This window comes from Pristis pectinata, chromosome 4, assembly GCF_009764475.1.
Source record: "Pristis pectinata isolate sPriPec2 chromosome 4, sPriPec2.1.pri, whole genome shotgun sequence".
Taxonomy (NCBI): Eukaryota; Metazoa; Chordata; class Chondrichthyes; order Rhinopristiformes; family Pristidae; genus Pristis; species Pristis pectinata.
The window spans coordinates 107,753,278-107,770,869 of NC_067408.1; the positions used below are offsets into that span (position 1 = coordinate 107,753,278).

The 17,592-nt window shown below is 41.8% G+C and overlaps 1 protein-coding gene across 3 annotated transcripts in view; it reads right to left on the reverse strand.

Annotated features, from left to right (window-relative positions):
* Positions 1-17,592, reverse strand: part of dop1b (DOP1 leucine zipper like protein B) — a 120,683-nt gene that overhangs the window by 75,996 nt on the left and 27,095 nt on the right. For all 3 annotated transcript variants that reach the window (XM_052013785.1, XM_052013783.1, XM_052013784.1), the window contains exons 3-11: positions 16,514-16,695; positions 13,705-13,875; positions 8,415-8,604; positions 6,566-6,664; positions 5,338-5,461; positions 3,923-4,023; positions 3,457-3,571; positions 1,189-1,303; positions 764-883 (exon numbers count right to left, since the gene is read on the reverse strand). In XM_052013785.1, the coding sequence (XP_051869745.1) occupies positions 764-883; positions 1,189-1,303; positions 3,457-3,571; positions 3,923-4,023; positions 5,338-5,461; positions 6,566-6,664; positions 8,415-8,604; positions 13,705-13,875; positions 16,514-16,695 (1,217 nt within the window). The remainder of the gene's footprint in view (positions 1-763; positions 884-1,188; positions 1,304-3,456; positions 3,572-3,922; positions 4,024-5,337; positions 5,462-6,565; positions 6,665-8,414; positions 8,605-13,704; positions 13,876-16,513; positions 16,696-17,592) is intronic.

Genomic DNA, 17,592 nt, shown 5'->3' on the forward strand with positions numbered 1-17,592 from the left:
TGTACACCAAGTCCCTTAAGTACTTCCTGGGACCTGCTGTTCATGTGTACATCTTAGCCTCAATAATCCTCCCAAAATGCATGACTTCACATTTTTCAGGGTTAAATTTCATTTTATCATTTCTCAGCCCATTTTACCAACTGATCAATATTGTTCTGTTGTCAAAGACTACACTCCTATCAACACCACCAATCTTTGTGTTGTCTGAGAACTTACTGATCACACCTCCTATATTCACATTCAGATCATTAATATACAGAACCAACAGCGAGGGTCCGAGTGCCAATCCCTACAGTACATGACTTCACAGACGTCCAATTGCAAATCATTTTGACCATCATCCTGTTTCCTTTCACCAAGTCAATTCTGGATCCAATTTGCCAAATTGCCCTGGATCCCATGGGCTCTAACCTTTTGGAACAGTCACCCCTGTAGTCTTGTCAAAGGCCCTCAAGTCCACGTAGACGACATCAACCACACCATCCTCTTTGAATGTCTTTGTTAATGAACTTAGACAGGAACTCCCCTTAACACAGCCATGCTGCCTACCTTTGATTAATCCCGGCCACTCCACATGCAGATTGATCCTGCCCCTCAGATTTTTTTTCCCACCCCCCCCCAAGTAAATTCCCTACCACTGACATTAGACCCACAAGCCTGCAATTACCTTGCTTATCCCTGCTACACTTCTTGAATAGAAGGCACCGCACAGTAAAAGCCACACATCATTTTGTCTCCCAGATGGTACCCAACCCAACTTTACCTGATGCAGTCCTCGAAAAGTCTAGTGACATAATCCCACAGGTAGTCTGTGCTCAGCGAGCTGATCAGTACGTTCATTGTCTTTATTACTTCCGAAGCATTCTTATTTTCTTTTATTTTGCTGGAGAGGGAATATAAAGACTTTCATTCACTGTGCTGGTAAGTCTGCAGAATCAAGAATGAAACATTTTGAAAACACTCAGGAAAACGAAACGGGAAAGAGTTGAAGATCAAAGAGAATGTTGAAAAGAAATGGCAAACACTTCACTATATCTGCAGGAAGACATTGATAAAAGCAATAAGGCTGCAGAAAGGAAAATCAAATGAGACACCAACAGCTGGCACAACTGAAGACATTCTACTACCAGTTTAATGCTTTGTATTAACACTTATGCATCAACATTCCAGCAGAACCATCTTCAGTACCTTAAGATCAGACTTTCGTTCTGACTTGACTGGACATCCAAGTCCAGCAGCTGTTTGCAGATGGAGTAAAAAGCTCTGATCACTTCCAGCAGCAAGTCCCCAATGACCTGTGGGCCTGACAAGAGGGATAAACAATTAACTGGGAAGGCAATTGTCTGTTCCAGTTACCCCTCAACAGGTTAAAGAGCTGCAAACCATAACGATGAATGTCCCATTTCCCCATCAGCAGTGTACTTCCAACTCACCACGAAGCCTTACCATTAACCTATAAAATGGTATCTGCTTTCCCAGAAACATTTCCAATCCATATCTTGCCTCTATCATTCCTTCAGAACAACATTTGTGTACTCTCCACTGTGGTCCAATTTTCAGCTAGGTTATTGTTAATGCTATTTTAAGTGCCATGGTTTACTACCTACAGTGTACGTGGCCATACATTTTAGACATGTTCTCATATAAACAATTTTACCTCACTTTAAATATTGTTGATAGGCAGGCACGGTAGTGTAGCAGTTAGCATAACACTATTACAGCACCAGCGACCCGGGTTCAATTCCCGCCACTCTCTGTAAGGAGTTTGTACGTTCACCCCGTGTCTGCGTGGGTTTCCTCCGGGTGCTCCGGTTTCCTCCCACATTCCAAAGACGTACGGGTTAGGAAGTTGTGGGCACGCTACGTTAGCACCGGAGGCGTGGTGACACTTGCGGGCTGCCCCCAAAACACTCGACGCAAGAGATGCATTTCACTGCGTGTTTCAATGTACATGTGACTAATAAAGGTCTTATCCTATCCTTCACTATCAAGCTGGATGTTTCCATACTCCTCCCCTCTTTTTCCTGATTTGATTTCAGTGTTTGGCTGTTGTGCTAGTGGATACGGCCAACTTACTCAACAGTTCCCAGCTGCTCTAGAATCTATTAGTAACCAAAGTACAACAGCCTTTCTGATGTCATATATTTAGGTATTCATCGCTTGTCTTAATCTGGTTGCAGTTCTGTCTGAGCATCCAAATGGGGATGCAGGTTTTGTTTTAAATATTCATTTTACAGATGCCAGCATTTTATTCGCCAACCTTAACTGCCGTCGAGAAAGTGGTGCTGAATCATTCTTGAAACACTGCAGCCCTTCTGGTGAAGGAACCCCAGAGTGCTGTAGGGGAGGGAGTTCCAGAATTTAGATCCAGCAGACCAGGAAGTCACAGAGGAATTGGTCCCTGCAGAAAGGGGTAGGGAGGAGAAGATGCGGCTGGTGGTGGGATCTCGTTGCATCTGGCGGAAATGACAGGCAGTCACGTTGTGGTTGTATAAAACATCGGTCAGGTCGCACTTGGAGTGTTGTGTATTGTGCTGGTCACCACTCTACAGGATGTGGTAGTATTACAAAACAAAGTGTACAAGAGATTCACCAGGATGTTGCCCAGAAGGATGGGCTTTACTTATTAGGAGAGATTGGACAGGCTGGGTTTATCCTTACTGAAATATAGGAGACTGAGGGGTGACCTTATAGAGGTTTATTGGGTAGATAATTAGAGTCTTTTTGCCCAAAGGTGGGAGAGCCTAAAACTAGAGGGAATAGTTTAAGGGGAGAGAGGAGAAATTTAAAGGAGATCTGAGGGTCACGTTCTTCCACACAAAGGGTGGTGATTTTTACATAGAACAAGCTGCCAGAGGAGCTAGTGGAGGCAGATACAATCACAATGTTTAAAATGCATTTGGACAGGTATTTAAACTGGAATAGAGAATTAAACGCCTAATGCGGGAAAATGGGATTAGCATAGATATGCATAACGGTTCGCATGGATGAGTTGGACTGAAGGGCTCATTTCTATACTGTACAACTCTATGATTCCAAGCCAATTCACTCCCCCTTCCAGGGGAGAGTCTAGTTATTAGACATTGGCCTAGCTCAAGTAAAATGAGTCTGACTACGTCACACGTCTTTTAACAGTAACTTGCTTTTCCTGTCCAGGAGGAAACTGCTACTGACAAGTTGTTGCAAGGTCAATCAATTTAGCACCAGACCAGAGACCAAATATGCAACCTCCCATTTACAGTCCGTGCCATGAAAGATTTATTCACTCAGTAGCAATTGTGACACCTATTTTAAGTGAAAGATGTAAAATGGGAACTAAACAAGGTTTGTTGCAAAAGTAAACAGCATTTGTTTCAATTCCATTGACCTTAACCAACTGCTAATACAAAAAATATTTAAGTCTAAAAGGGAAAATTCACTTTAAAAGGATAAAAAGAAAATTATTTTCTACTTTACCCAAATCAGGCTTATCAAGCAGACTTATTAGAATCCGGAAGGGCTTCAGATGTGCTTGAGGTCCATGATCCTGATCAACCTCAGCATCCACCTGTTGCAAAGATTTCATCAATGCCTGTGGGTGAAAGCAAATTGGTTACTAAAAGCACTTAACAGTCCTCAAATACATTTTGAGGACCAGTTGTTACAAAGGGCTTTAGTTCCACACCTTGAATGAAGAAATAATTAATTCTCTCCTTCCTTGCCAATGATAAGATCCAACAACTTCTCATGTTGAATTATCTTTCTTAAATTTATTCAGTGCTAGAATAATTACCACTTTGCCATTCATAGGTTAACAATAAATTAATTCTATGGTACACAAAACAATACGACAATTTGAACCATATTTGTAACTGAGTGCAAGCATGGCACAAATCTACATTATAAACATTACATTATAAATTGTCAGTATCAACATACTTACTCGAACCAGCAAATCCCTGGAATATTCATCAAAATAAGTCTTAGTTTGATCTTCTGAAAAGTCTGTGTCTGCAGTAATCATGCCTCCTTTGAAACCTGTACCTGAAAGAACCAACATGAACCATTATTGTCGCAATCACAGAGAGAATTTACAAGAACAAAATAAGCTCAGCCTTTGTTTTATTGACTAGTTGGCCAAACACTATACTGAAAAGGATCACTGTCATAAAAACTCCCTCAATAATAGATGTAACAACAATTCAAACATAGGCAAACCTTAAATATGACTTTCCACATAGACAATACAGAACCAGATATCAACAAATTCAGCAATTTAAGATTAGTTCACATTTATCTTATTAATTACGTTCTAAATGCAAGAATGATTATGGAAGAAAACATATACGAAACGGGAGGTGACCATGATAACGTCCCAAGAGTTATCGACACAAAAGATCAGAGTCCCTTCAGGCACGGTAGTGTAGCGGTTAGTGTAACGCTATTACAGCGCCAGCGACCTGGGTTCAATTCCGGCCACCGTCTGTACTGAGTTTATACGTTCTACCCGTGACTGTGGGTTTCCTCCCGGTGCTCCAGTTTCCTCCCACTTTCCTAAGGCGTACAGGTTAGGAAGCTGTGGGCACGCTACGTTGGCGCCGGAACTGTGGCGACACTTGCGGGCTGCCCCCAGAACACTCTGTGCAAACGATGCATCTCACCGTGTGTTTCGATGTACATGTGACTGATAAAGATCTTAACTTATTTTCCACTCTTTGCCTCACCCGTTTTCCTGGTCCTTGAAGCCGATCAATGCCAGCACAAGGTCAGAGCCATGAGGAAACAGTTCAAATCCTCCCTGGGCATTTTCATTTACTTGCCATGCAGGACATGGAGGATGACAAGTCAGAGGGTGACACAATCCAATTTTCCATACACATTTCAGCTCCCAACTCCCTCCAAATGCAGATTACAGTAAAACTCCAATAATCTGCCATCCAATTATTCAGAAGTCCCAATGGGTGGGCATCTAGCACACTGGGTGCTGATTCCCATTTTCCTTTTCCCAGTTCCCGTGCTCCCTTTCCCTCACCAGCTCTTCTGGAAAGTTTATTATTCTACTGTACAACATCCAATAATCCAGAAAATCTGCTTGTCCAGCACCACCAAAATCCCGAGCATTCCAGATTAATGGAATTTTACTAATATTTGCTTTTTCCTTGGGAAGGCAGGAAGGAAAGTAATGCAGGATATTTCCATACAGGGACTACTGGTAACTTTGGATCAGTACCAAGAATAAATTCAGAAACGGAACCTACTCAGCAGCCCTCATTGTGCGGACAGGAACATGTTAATTCAGAAAGATATATTTTTTTAAACAAATGAGATATTAAAAAGGACAAAAGATAATTTTTATACCCAATAGCCATGCATATAGTCGTCTGTTCAATGACATGTCTCGTCTCAGTATGGTGTGAAGAGACGTGGAGAGAACGTACACCATCTCTGCCCTGGTCATCGGGATAACAGATTTTGTTGGATCCTGGAGATAAACAGCCAGTGATTTTAAAATAAAAACACAGACCATTCTGGTAAATTTCCATCACTTTTACCAAATAAACATCATTCAGAAATTATTTCCAATCAACGTTGGAAAAAAAAAGAAATTTAATTAATATGGAACTTAAACAAGTGCCTTCTCAGCAGCTGATTACCCTGCTGATTAACTTCACTGCTGTTCAGAGGTAATTTTACACACACAGTTTGTACAGTAGAACACAGGAACAGCAACCCACAATAAATGGACAACTTCAGTCAGTCATCAAACGTTGTTCTTTAGTGGTGGCACTGTTTGATTGAGGAATGCACACATGACAAACATCTTCAATTTGGCTGTGAAAAGTACACACCAAGCACCTCTAGTGGTGTTCTGAAGAACAACTACTGCCTCAAAGTTACCATCAGCCTCTTCAGTCTGGGTTATTAACATGCTGCCCTCACACTGAACACTTGTTCTATCATAAGGGCAAAGCATATTTTAAACAAAGTTTGCACAGTGGTATTGCTCAGCAAAGCACCAGTACTTAAATGTTTGCACTGCAACCAGTCACAATGTCTGATGCAACAAGACAAAAGTGCAAGAGTTTTTTTAAAATCATCCTGAAGTAAAGTTACTGGATGACACAATAAAGCATGTTTTTACTTGCCAACACTGACCTTGCAAGAATCTGCTAGCCAGCTCCACATTCATCCCAAGTTGCATCAAACTCGCAAGGGTGGTTTCAAATCCAAGTTCAGGGGTGAAAGTACAGGGTTCAACAGAACTTAGTTAACCGTGTCATTAAAACATACCTATACAGTGTTTAATGCACTTGTCTTGGTCATCACTTTCTTTCAAGGCAATCAGTCCTGGTGTGCAACTTGCATCTCCAAACAAAATGCCCATTTACAAATGGCTACTGAGAATTAATGCTAAGAGTACTACAATACGACATTTCCCAACAATACCCAGCAACTTCTGCTGTGAATTATGACACACTTGCTTTCTACAAGTTAATCTAATTTAGAGAATTATTGGAGATAAAATAAGAGAAGCAGGTGCTGCAATAAGTTCACAGGTGTTAAAATGGACATGTTAAACACTTACCAGGCATGTGCTAAGTGGAAAAAAGTAAAATAAAATTTCTAATGTATTCCGTTGCACAAGAACATTTGAATCCTGCACAGAGGCACACAACCCTTTCACCTAGGAAACAAAGAAATAGACCAATGAATTAGAGAACTGGAGAGAAAATTAACAGATCATTTTCCCCAGCAGCTATGTGTATGTTTATTCTCATCACCTTGTCTTAGGACAATTCCAAGGAGGGGGACAGCAAGCTTCCAGTCATAATGCTCCAGCCTCTACCTGTTCGGTAGCTGGAATTTGGCTGCCCATTACTTTGTTGTCATGAAGGTGATTGACCTTCCCCAATCCTTCCTTCCCTAGAATTCTTCCCACCCACCACAAACACCAACAAACTTCTACAGATGTACTGTTGAGAGTGAAAAACACGATGACGCTGGAGGAACTCAGCGGGCCAGGCAGCAGCCGTGGAGAAAAGCAGGCGGTCAATGTTTCGGGTCAGGACCCTTCTTCAGGACTGAAGATAAGAAAAGGGGAAGCCCAGTATATTGGAGGGAAAAGCAGAGCAGCGATAGGTGGACAAAAGAGGGGAGGTGGGGTGGGCACAGGGTGGTGATAGATAGATGCAGGTAAGAGATAATGATAGGCAGGTGCGGGGCAGGAGGGGAGAGCAGATCCACTGGGGATGGGTCAAAAGGTAAGGAGGAAAAAAAAAGGTGGGTTAGGGGGCAGGGTGTAGGGAGAGAAGGGATGTGGGGAATTATCTAAGATCCCCACCATCCAGGCCATGCCATCTTTTCGCAGTTACCATTGGGCAGGAGGTACAGAAGCTGAAGCCCCACATCACCAGGTTCAGGAACAGCTACTTCCGTTCAACCATTCGGTTCTTGAACTGATCTGCACAACCCAAATCACTACCTCAGTATAGCACACTGTGCACTACAATGGACTGTTTCTTTTTGTTCTAATTGTGTTCTTACTTGTACAATTTATATTTAATTCATGCTTTTCTTGTGAATGTTGTGTCTCTAATGCTATGTGGTAAGTTTCTCATTGCACCTGTGCATACGTGTACTTGTGCATATGACAAAAGTCAAAGTGCACACATCATACAGAGTACTGTTCCCTGCCACAACCATTACCCTTCCTCTCCTTTCCTGGATTTTTATGGAGGTGAGAAAAAAAACCTTTGTGGAATCCAAGCATATACAAAACTTGCAAGGCCACATGGGATTCACGCCTTTAAAAACTGAAAATGATCACTTTTGTACCAACAAGAACAAATTTTGCTGCAGTTGTCACTTCTGTTAGGCCAGATGCAGAGCAAGACGTACCTGATTCCACCAATGGCCTGAGCCCCAACCTCAAGGGAAAGGATGTTGCACCAATGAAAATCCTTCCATTTCTCTCAGTTGCCAATATATGGATTTACTGACAATGATTGTTTGTGTTAATTATGGACAATGTTATCACAAGGGCCAAAAGACATGAGAGACTGCAGATGGAGGAATCTGGAGCAACAAACTGCTGGACATTTTGGATCAACCGTCCATTTTCCATCACAGATGCTGCCTGACCCACTGAGTTCCTCAAGCAGTCTATTTTGTTATTACAAGGGCCCTCTGGGAACTGTGCTACAGAAGTCCCAAACTCTGTAGGACCTTTGACTGAATCCACCTGATTTTTGTTCCTTTAAATTTTAATCAAAAGACCTGTATTATTAGAGATCAGCTTGCCTCCCAAACTCCTTGGCAGTTCCCAGTTCCAACAAGCTCCAAACCACTTGCCTTGCTCCCCTTTCTCAGGGGGGTACGACCCCAATAAAAAGCGAGACAGAAGAACAACAGTTGGATTGCATTAAGAGACTTACAGCCAGGCGGGGGTCTGAACCAAACATATACTTCTGCTCCTTTCTTGGTGTGGATTTATTTATGTGGCTGACAATGAAGAGAGAAGCAGGGAGACGGATGGAAGGGCTCACAATGACACTGCCCCACAGTGCTCCATAGAAGACCTCCTGCCCCACCACCAGGATTAGCTTCTGCAGCAAGATGTCCGTCCTTCATTTAGAAGAGAGAAGTGAGACAAAAAAAAATAGCAGCTTAAAATTTCTGACCTTGATGCACAATAAAACACTGACATCATTCCGATTTCAAGGAAGAGATGGCAAACAAGAAGTTCAGATCACTAAACATAAGACTTCATCAACATTTTTGTCAGTTTGTAAAACACCATGAAAACAGAAGGTACCTGCTACTGATGCCTTGAGGCAGGGAGAGTGGATTTGGTGTCTGCCTGGTGTAGGTATGAAGCTGGAAATTAAATCTTACCTCAGAGAATTGAGAGGTGGTGGGGAAAGGGTGTTTGTAGGTCTGGATTGGGAATCTAATTAAGTCACTACCATTTTAACAATGCGTGAACCAAATACTTTCTCACAGGATCTATTCAACAACTGGATAAAGACACGAGTTCTGACAAAGAGCATACTTGGTAAAACCCAACTTGTCCTTTCGGTTGGCTACAAAATGCAGTGCAAATAAATTCATCCATCTAAACAGGGACATTATCCTAATTACTCACACGCTAACTGTACACTTTCATTCTGTTGCAATCACTTCATGAAAAGGGCAAATAGAGTGTTGATACCTCTTCTCTTTTACTGCATCGCTCAATATAATAGCTTGACAATTTTCGTGAAACCCCGGACTACTTTGGTCTGTGCACACACCACCTGGTTTAAAAGGGCTCAGAGTGTGACAGCCTTCATTACAGCTCAGTGCTGTAATAATCCTCATTTTCTTTAAAAACAAAACTTCTGAATGAATTGCACAGAGCTTCACTATTCTTTAAAGACAACATTGTTCAATGGAATATCAGCATATCTAAATAACTGATTTGAATAAAGTATTGGCCTTCAGTTCATTGCCAATATCCAATTATAACTAGTACAAACCACAACACCCAATAATTTCAGTGTGGAAGACAATGTCCTTGTCTGCTGACACAGAGTTTCACCAGCTGTGCTGACACACATTCTCTCAGTCTTGTTCAATCTCATAAAAACACACCAAAGGCAAATGCCTCTGGCCATAAGCATTAGAATCATAGAACAGTACAGCACAGTACAGGCCCTTCAGCCCACAATGTTGTGCCGACCTTTAAACCTGGCCTAAGACTATCTAACCCCTTCCTCTCACATATCCCTTTATTTTAAATTCCTCCATATGCTTATCTAGTAATCTCTTGAATTTGAATTTGCCTCCACCACCACCCCAGGCAGCACATTCCATGCCCCACTCTCTGGGTAAAAAAAAACCTTCCTCTGATATCTCCCTTGAACTTCCCACCCATTACTTTAAAGCCATGCCCTCTTGTATTGAGCATTGGTGCCCTGGGAAAGAGGCACTGGCTGTCCACTCTATTTCTCTTAATAGATGACTAATAGATGTTCAGCACATGATGCTGAACAGATTATCATTCAATCCTCGCACAAGCTACTTTCAGGAAGACTGGCGAGTTACATGAGTAATAACCCAGACCAATTTCCCATAAGCTCCTCATACCCCCAGCCAGGGACGGGAGGAGTAATTGTAGGACCCCCAATTCTACTGTAGATGAGAATAATTAGCTCAGCATAACTCTGGATCAGAAAATATGGCTTTCCATCTTGTATGGCACTCCACACAATACATTCAGCTCTGATCTGAAAGACCGATTTTAACACTCAAATTAAGAATCAGAAGGGAATTTAAATACTTATTTGCATTAGCCCCAGTAGAACCGGACACACCGCTGGCAATCAAGTCACATGGCCATGATGTTAGTAAATCATTATAGATCACTCATACAAGTCTCTGTGTTTGAAATTCTGAGGAAAAAAAAGCCTAGTTAATTCCAGTCATCCATGCTGGGATTACACCAAGATTGAAAAGACAAAATTCTCTGAGGCAAGATTTAATTTCCAGTTTCATATCTACACCAGATAAATTGCTACCACAGTACCAATGTCACATAAAACAGTAACTTCTTTACCTAAAGATATTTTAACACAAGATTGATGCCTGCTTGAGACATGGTGCATAAAAATCAAGAAAAAAAGAATGACAGATGCTGGAAACATTCAACAGGTCAGGCAGCATGTGTGGAAGGAGAAACAGAGTTAACATTTCCATCAGGGATGCAGTGTCAGAACTGAGAAATAGATTAAAAAAGCTAAATTTTAATGCTGCAGCTTCTCTGCAACCTTTTTATCTCTGTTTCCCTGTTCTGACGAAGGGTCTCAGATCTGAAATATTAGCTCTGTTTCTCTTTCCACAGATGCTGCCTGACCTGCTGAGTGCTTCCAATGTTTTTCTTGAGACATTGCCCACTTTGTTCAACCCAAATATTCCTTGGTTTTCCAAATTTCATCTGGATTAATTGATGATCTATCCACCATTGTAGGCACTTGCTCCCTCCACCACTGGAATACTGTAGCTGCAGGGTGACCCATTCACCAACAAAAAACACTGAAGCAACTTGCTACAGCTTCTTCAGCAGCACCTTCCAACCTCTTCCACCCAGAAGGAGAAGTTACAGCAGGTGCAAGCTACACATGATCCCAACCTGGAGACATCAAATTGCTGCTCCTTCTGTCACCAGATCAAAATCCTAGCCACCAAGGTGGGAGTTCCTTCACAAGGACCACAGTGGTTCAAGGCTGCCACTCACTACCATCTTCTCAAGAGCAGTTAGGGCTCAACATTAAATGCTGGCCTTGCCAGCAATGTCTAGATCCTATGCATGAATTCAACAAAAGAAATCAAACACATAGTAGGCTACAAACACACACAATTTTGATCAGAATAAATGACAGAGCAATCAACACTAAAGCTTTGGAATTTAACATAATTTCTCCATACTCAAGGCTTTGCTTTTCAGCCACATACAGGAGAAGTCTGGGTAGGATGAAATAAGGGTGGACTCTCTCTAGTCCGGCACCCTTGGGATGTGACTGGTGCCGAACCATGGAAAACCCGGATCACAGAAGTTGCCGCCGATCATCATCCTCTGAGCAGGAGAACAAGTATGGACGTTTGTAAGTACAGACACACTCTGGGTCACATAATGATTCTGAGAACTGCCTGTCACCTGAAGTTTCCGTAAGTTGGAAACACTGTCAGCTGAGATTGCAAAAGTTGGTTACGTTGCCTCTAGGGGCAGCATAGTAGCGTAGTAGGTAGCATAACACTATTACAGCGCCAGTGATTGGGGTTCAATTGTTGGTAAGGAGTTTGTACTTTCTCCCTGTGACTGCGTGGGTTTCCTCCGGGTGCTCCAGTTTCCTCCCACATTGCAAATATGTACAGGTTAGTAGGTTAACGTGGGTAATTGAGCGGTGCAGGCTCATTGGGCCGGAAGGGCCTGTTACGGTGCTATACAAGTAAAGTTTTAAAACTAGAACATAGAACAGTACAGTATAGGAACAGGCCCTTCAGCCCATAATATTGTGCCAAACTAATTGAGCCAATGGCACTCAATCCCTTCTGCCTGCACATAGTCAATATCCCTCCATTCTCCGCATATTCATGTGCCCATCTAAGAGCTCTTAAACACCTCTAATGCATCTGCCTCCACCACCACCCCTGGCAGCGCATTCCAGGTACCCACCACTCTCTGTTTAAAAAAACACTTGCCCTGAACATCTCCTTTGAACTTTCCCCTCTCACCTTAAATGCATGCCCTCTGGTATTAGATATTTCAACCCTGGGGATAAAGATACCGGCTGTTTACTCTTAGCTACAGATCTTAGTTAAACTTTAGATTTTAGTTAGAATTAGTTAATGTGTATAAATCTGTACTACAGATTCAAAACATGCTGGACCATGGGAATTACCAAACTAGAGAACTTCAACCTACAATCCCCACAAAGTATTTCCACATAAAACTGTTCACTACACAGTAAAGCCCACCAGCAGTTGTGTCAACAGGTTTTAACTAACTTTTTTCCTGATCTGTCATTTCTCAAATTTCTTATTAGTGTCTTGGAAAAAATCTGAGCACTTTTATTTGGTAATTTAAAAAGCTAGGTTAGAGGAGAAAGGTTTATCTTACCCAATCACAATTATGTCAAGGGGAAGAGAAAAATGTCTTGAAAAGTGACAAATCTTCACACAACTTCTAGAATCTTGATGATTGTTGAATGATAAACTAAAACAAAATTTAAATTTTCATATATTTTGTGGCTAAGTAACAGAGAAAATAGAGAAGGTCTCAGGGTGGAATTTTTGAGGTAGGTTCAGGAGAACCTTTTGACATAATATGTAGAGAGGGAAATGCAACTTGTCAAGTGGAGGGAGTGTCAGTGGGGGAATATTTGAGATAGTGACCATAACTCCATGTATCGACATCCAACATACAACTGCTTGGATTTACAACTTTAGGATTCCCAGTAGAGGATCACGAGTGTCCAGAGGCCATCGCTGTTTCTCTCATGTGCTGTTGGATCACCAACTGTACATGCATACATTTAAAGTTTAGTGAACAAATAACACTTAAAAAAAATACATAGAAAAAAAAGCTGACTAAAGTTTCAAATCTATTTGAATTTTGGAAACTTCAGATTATGAAGTCCAACCCCAAGGAATTCCAACTGGAGATCTTCCAACAGGTTGGAATATTCAATGAGTAGGTTGACCTTTTCAAGTTCCAGTTCCATCACTGCTACGTCAGATGAAGCCCAAGTATAGAAATAAAACACCCTCTACATTACCTTAACAGTGGGCTTTGCTCCACCAACCCAGAAGAGCTCTCCTCATGGGTTAAGGTACCCTTTTCCCATATGAACCACACTTGTGGCTGTAGACCGAGACAGCCAAGTTAGAGATGGTCTTCAGTTGGAACTGCACATTCTGGAAATTGGTTCAAGGATGTTGTAATAAGTTCTACAAAGACTTGGAGTCATTAAATTGAGGATGCTTCTTACAAGGCTGGGCTGGATGTGAATGAGAGTTCACATCTGCTCATAAAGTGCTTCAGTAATTAAACTGTTGTTCCTTTTAAACCTTGAACCACTCCTTAATCCTTTACTGACCTACACCCATAGACTTGGAGCACGAGTTTCCGAAGTGAGAACAGCAAGTGCACAAAATGAAGTTTGCATTTGAACCTGTTAAACTCACCTGTCATAGATCTCTGATCCCTCCTCTAGCCCTGGAAGCAATCCTGTAATGAACGCCTGAAGACTGGGATTCAAGGACTTCTGCAGCGGGAGGTAGTATTTCTCGTAAAGTCCGAGAAGCACTGGCTTCACCGACATCGCAGCATTGCCCAGCAAAGGAAACAGGCCTGAGCTACAAAAGAATAAATAGAAATTAATTGCTTTGTTAAACTTCGTCAAGTTATGCTGTGCACAGCAGCGAATAAACTCACAGGAAGTACACACTTTTGAAATGGATACAGGTTACTGGGTTAGACAATAATTTCCCACTCAGTGTGCTCCATTACTTGGTACAAAAGGCAGGGAAAGAATGGAACATGAAATTGGAAATTCTGGAAATCAGGCAACACCTGGAGACTATTAAATTTTTTAATGGAAGGTCATTGATGCAAAATATTAAATGTTTTGCTCCCAAGTGTGGAAAGGTTAATCAACCATCAAATATTTTGATAAATGGACTGTGTTCAAGCTTTAAACAACACCTGAAAGATGGCTATACAAAGGGGTCGTTAATGGTCTGTGAAAAGTCCCTAAAAATTCAATAGGCTGATTGAGCTAATTCTGTTCCTATATCTTATGGTCTTATAATGTTAGGTAGAGGCAAGGAGATTGACAATGATTTAATTGAAAGAGTGAATCTCCAGGATTAATTGATCACAGGATTCAGAATCAGAAAGTATTTTCAGAAACCAACAGTAGCAATTAAGACTCTGTGAAGAGGAGGCTGGAATCAGACTGGCATGAGATTAGACACAGTACCCCAAGAAACATTCTCTCAGTTTAACTAAGCAGCAGCCATAAATTGAGAAGTTAGCTTGCTTTATCAAGTGCCAAGCTTTCAAAGGCCCAATAAATTAAGCAGTGACCAATCAGATACAATGAGTGCATTCCAAGACAAAGCATCAAGGACCTCAGCAGCAGGAAGAGCTGGCCATTACAATGGTAATAAGAATGAACCAGTAGCCAAGGTTAAGGCAGAAAAATACCCAAGACATGAGACCCAAATGGGAAGCGAGGTCCTTCAACGAAATGTTCAGAGCAAATCAATTCCACAATCCTCTGAACCTGATTGGCTCAGCATCAATAAATAAGATGCTACGCAAGTGGAAAATGGAGGCAACACTGTAGCAACCAATAGTCCTGCTGTAAAGATAGATAAAATGGATAAGACGTGAACTGGACTATTGATGTGGCACCATCTCACTGGAAAAGAACAGAAGGAAGAGGAAGCATGTTGGTCCTCAAAACAGAACTTAACTCCATACTGCATCATGGAACAGCACAACAACCAGGGGCCAACACTTGCTCAGAGAGATCTCAGGTCTGGGATTTAAAGTACAGTAGATACAACAAGTCCAAGACTGATCTCATCGAATCTCTTTTTAAATTGCTAAATTGGTCTATTATTGTCACATGTACCGAGGTACTGTGAAAAACTTGTCCGTACAGATCAATTCATTACCACAGTGCATTGAGGTAGTACGAGGTAAAAACAATAACAGAGTGCAGAATAAAGTGTTACAGTACAGAGAAGGTGCAGTGCAGGTAGACAGCAAAGTGCAAGGTCACAATGAAGTAGATTGTGAGGTCAAGACTCCATCTTATCATCTTGATGGGCAGCTTACTGTACAAGCTGAGGAGTGTTTGCACTTCACCTTTGGAATTAAACATTTGAATTAAGCTAAATATACGTTCCCACCAGCAGTCAATAGTGTGACCCCGAAATAAGTGTGAACTCAGCAGAACACCAGAGCTTTGCCACCACATCATGAATCTATGCCGAGACAAAATTTCTGTTTTAATATCTTTCAACAATCAAATCTAAATTAAATTTCAATTTTCACACATTTGAGAACCACAGCAGCCAAGTAAGCAATGGGAAGCATGTCAAAAGGCAGCTCAAAAGTTGATCACAAATAGGGAAAAATATAACTGATCACTGAAAGCATCCTATCTGGATGCATCACAGGTTGGTACGGCAACTGCTCTCCCCAAAACCGCAAGAAATTGCGGAGAGTTGTGGACACAGCCCAGTCCAACACAAAAACCAGCCTCCCCTCCATGAACTCTGTCTATACTTCTCACTGCCTCAGAAAGGCAGCCAACATAAATCAAAGACCACTCCCACCTGGCTTGCAAAACTACGTTTCTCACTGTATCTCGGTACATAGAACAAGACAGCACAGTACAGGCCCTTTGGCCTACGATGTTGTGCTGACATTTTATCCTACTCTATCAAACCCTTCCCTCCCACATAGCCCTCCATTTCTCTATCATTCATGGGCCTATCTAAGTGTCTCTTAAATGTCCCCAATGTATCTGCCTCCACCACCTCTGCAGGCAATGCGTTCCACGCACCCACCACTCTGTGTAAACAACTTGCCTCTGACATCTCCCCAATACCTTCTTCCAATCACCTTAGAATTATGCTCCCTTGTGTAAGCCATTTTCACCCTGGGGAAAAAATCTCTGTCTGTCCACTTGATCTATGCCTCTTATCATCTTGTACACCTCTATCAAGTCACCTCTCATCCTCCTTTGCTCCAAAGAGAAAAGCCCTAGCTCGCTCAACCTATCCTCATAAGACATGCTCTCCAATCCAGGCAGCATCCTGGTAAATCTCTTCTGCACCCTCTCGAAAGCTTCCACACCCTTCCTATAATGAGGCAACCAGAATTGAACACAATACTCCAAGTGTGGTCTAACCAGACATGTGACAAATAATAAACCAATTCCCCTTATATTTTTATGCAAGTCTTTATCTACTGTACCTGTAAAAGAACAAATCCTTGGCCAACCATTTGGTTCCAATGATCTTAAATATGACTTCATAAGTTTCCAGAGCTTTCAGGTGGACTCCGATGGGCAGTGCCGGGTGCAAGCATTGTGCTAGTCTTTTGCTGATGATCAGGCGTTTTGGCAGGAGGGAGTACTTCAAGTTGCTCTGGAGTGCCTACAGATACAGATCAGAGTTATTAACGTAGAAAGATGGATAACATTTCAAATAAAACAAAGGCAACAACATTATTAATTCACAAATGCAAAGGACGAGATAATATCTCAATTTCCCAGGCAGTGTGCAGGCAGTACAGAAATGCCAACATCAGACATAAAACACTACAGCACAGAAACAGGCCCTTCAGCCCACGGTGTCTGTGCTGAGCATAAATGCCAAATTAAACTAATTCTCTTCTGCTTGGACGTGATCCATATCCCTCCATATTCATGTGTCTATTAAAAGCCTCTTGAACGCCACTATTGTATCTGCTTCCACCACCACCCCTGGCAGCCTGTTCCAGGCACCCATCACTCTCTGTGCAAAAATAATTTGCCCCACACATCTCCTTTAAACTTTGCCCCTCTCACCTTAAAGCTATGCCCTCTAGTATTCGATATTTCTACCCTGGGAAATAGATTCTGACCATTTACCCTATGCCTCTCATAATCTTATAAACTTCTAATAGGTCTCCCCTCAGCCTCTGACACACCAGAGAAAACAACCCAAGATTGCCTCATCTCTCCTTATAGCTAATACCCTCTAAATGGTTAATTAAATCGGTTACTCAGTCAAGTAATGCAGAGAGAGGACAACACTAGTTTAAAAAAAATTCATTTCTACCTCCCACCTCCACCAGAATAGGATACAATTAAATGAACTGTGGAATTATGATGGACTGCAAGTTGGCCAAGGCAGAGATAATGGAGAGTTAAATGGATTTCTGTGGGATTAAGTGACATTCTGCACCTCCAGCCAAGATGTTCCCGTATAGAAACAACACTGGCATCTACCCAACCACATGGACAATATCCACAACCAGTGGGACAAATCCAATCCAGTTAATTACCACCC